At 37.1% G+C, this 2,500-nt stretch overlaps 1 protein-coding gene across 1 annotated transcript in view; it reads left to right on the top strand.

Annotated features, from left to right (window-relative positions):
• Positions 1–1,918, top strand: part of LOC143026841 (uncharacterized) — a 2,604-nt gene extending 686 nt beyond the window's left edge. Inside the window, exons 1-2 of the mRNA XM_076187621.1 lie at positions 1–275; positions 1,665–1,918. The exon at positions 1–275 is cut by the window's left edge and continues 686 nt beyond it. Coding sequence (XP_076043736.1) covers positions 1–275; positions 1,665–1,918 — 529 coding nt within the window. The remainder of the gene's footprint in view (positions 276–1,664) is intronic.
• The last annotated feature ends 582 nt before the right edge of the window (positions 1,919–2,500 follow it).

The following is a 2,500-nucleotide window of genomic DNA, read 5'->3' as shown; positions in this document are numbered from 1 at the left end:
CACTAGTGCTAATGTGATAGATCTTTGTAGGAAAGGTGGGTTCAACCTGACAAAGTTCAGCAGTAACTCTCTTCGATTTATGAATAGCTTACCGAAGGAGAAATATAGTGAGTGTGTAGAACAGTTCATCAAAAATAAAGAGGTAGAAAGAAAGACATTAGGACTAAATTGGTCTCTTATTCAAGATAAAATAAGTATATCACTTGACATTGATGCCATACCTAGCACTAAGAGAGAACTGTTAGCTGTCATTGGCAAGGTGTACGACCCATTAGGTATGTTAGCACCAGTTGTTTTAGAAGGGAGAATATTGCTACAGAATTGATCTAGAAACGGGGTTGGATGGGATTGTACTCTTACTGAAAGGGAGAAAGGAAACATATGTGCATGGATGTCAAGCTTGAATAGGTTCAAAGTGTTTAGTATTGACCGTTGTACGAAGAAGGGTACAACATCAGCAGTGAAGTTAATTCAGTGTCACATATTTTGTCACTCTAGTGAATCAGCATATAGTTCAGTAGCATATCTAAGATACAAACATGTTGATGATAAAATCCAATGTAGTTTCATTTTGGGAAAGGCCAAGGTGGCTCCTTTGAAACAAATTACTATTCCAAGACTCGATTTGGTTTCAGCCACGTTTGCTATCAAATTAAAGATTGTGATTGTGAGAGAATTACCTTTACAGATAAGCAAAATTCATATTTGGACTGATTCTACAAATGTTGAAATATCTAGGCAATGAACACATAAGATTCAAAACATTTGTGACTAATCGAGTATCTCAGATTAGAGGGAACTCTGAGGATGTCTGTTGGATGTATGGAGACAAACGATTAGGTGGTCTGAAGGACCCAATTTCTTGTCGCAAAATGAAGAGATGTGGCCAGACCAGCCGGAGATAAAGCAAACCAATACAGCTAATCCTGTAATTTTACAATTGGTAAATCATTATTTTTCATGGTTTAAATTAATTAGAGCTTGTACTTATACCATTTGTCAGATATTTGCAAAATCAAAGGGTGTCAATTGCTGAACTTAATGTTCGATTAATGGATGTTGCTAAAGAGAGAGTAATTATATTTGTGCAAAAATGTTGTTTTGAAAAGGAGATTACCTGTTTATTAAAAATGAAACAATTAATCATTCCAGTTCTATAAGGAAACTTAAACCTATGTTGCTGAGTGGTATACTTAGGGTAGGAGATAGACTAGTGAACTTAGATTTCCCCTTAGATGTGAAGTATCCTATTATTCTTCCCCATGAACATAATGTGACTTGTTTATTAATCCAATATTATCACATTAAGGTGGGACACATGGGAAGGCAAGCTGTGTTAAACAAATTGAGACAAATAATAATGGGTAATTAAGGGTAATTCAGCTATAAGGTAAGTATTGTCCACATGTGTTACATGTAGGGGTTTCAAGAGTGCAACAATCACCCAAGAGATAGCATATTTGCCTGTGGAGAGAGCAAATATAAATCAGAAACATTTTTTTGTTATTGGAGTCAATTGCTTTGGGCCATTTTTTTTTTTTTTTTTTTTTTTTTTTTTTGTGTGTGTGTGAAAAGAGCACGATCTCAAATCAAGAGATATGGATTATTATTTACATACCTCTCCATTGGAGCTATACATCTTGAAGTTTTACATGATTTAACAGCCGAGAGCGTGGTAAATGCGTTCATCAGGTTTGTATCAAGATGGGGTACAGTTAGTGAATTGATTAGTGATCACGGCACAAACTTCATAGGAGCATCAAAAGTATTGAAGGAGCATCTTGTTGCGCGCCAAATTGGTATCGAGTTAGCCAAAAGAGGTGTGGACTGGGCATTTACTTCATCTGGAGGTTCATACTATGGTGGTATCTTTGAGAGAAAGATAGATGCAGTCCGGAGAGTTTTGGACTTTATCTGATGATAGTTTGAGTACATTCTTTAGCGAAGTTAAGAATACTATTAACAGTCGTCCTATCACTTTAATATTGAGAGATGTAGACGATTTGTGCCCAATTACCCCAAATTCTTTACTTAATTTAAACACTTCTGTAGTTACACTTGATGGTTAAGAGATGCTCTGCGAGAGCAGAAAGAAGTGGAAGCAAGTACAATACCTAGCAAGAGAGTTTTGGCGGAGATGGCGACTAGAGTACTGGCTTTGCCTACAGGAACGCCAAAAGTGGCTTAAGGCAGAGACCTCAAAAGAGGAGATTTTGTATTAATGGTAGAGAACAATACACCACGTAGTCATTGGCTATTGGCCAAAGTTGTGAGAGTGATTGAGAGTAAAGTTGGGTTAATTAGACAGGTGGAAGTGGCACGTGGTAAAAGATTCTATTAGCGACCTATTTCTAAACTTGTATTGCTATTAGAAGGTGTTTCTGGATAGAACTCGGTGACTTCCATCGGTTGTTTCGTGATCCTAGAGGATCACACGGGGAGGGTGTGAATGCCAATTGCATGATTCAAGCTAACTGCAACTCACGGCGTATAATGTCTT

The sequence above is a fragment of the Oratosquilla oratoria genome, chromosome 7 (assembly GCF_046742065.1).
Source record: "Oratosquilla oratoria isolate Oo_2021 chromosome 7, ASM4674206v1, whole genome shotgun sequence".
In the NCBI taxonomy this organism is placed as follows: domain Eukaryota; kingdom Metazoa; phylum Arthropoda; class Malacostraca; order Stomatopoda; family Squillidae; genus Oratosquilla; species Oratosquilla oratoria.
This window is presented reverse-complemented; position numbering and strand designations above follow the sequence as displayed.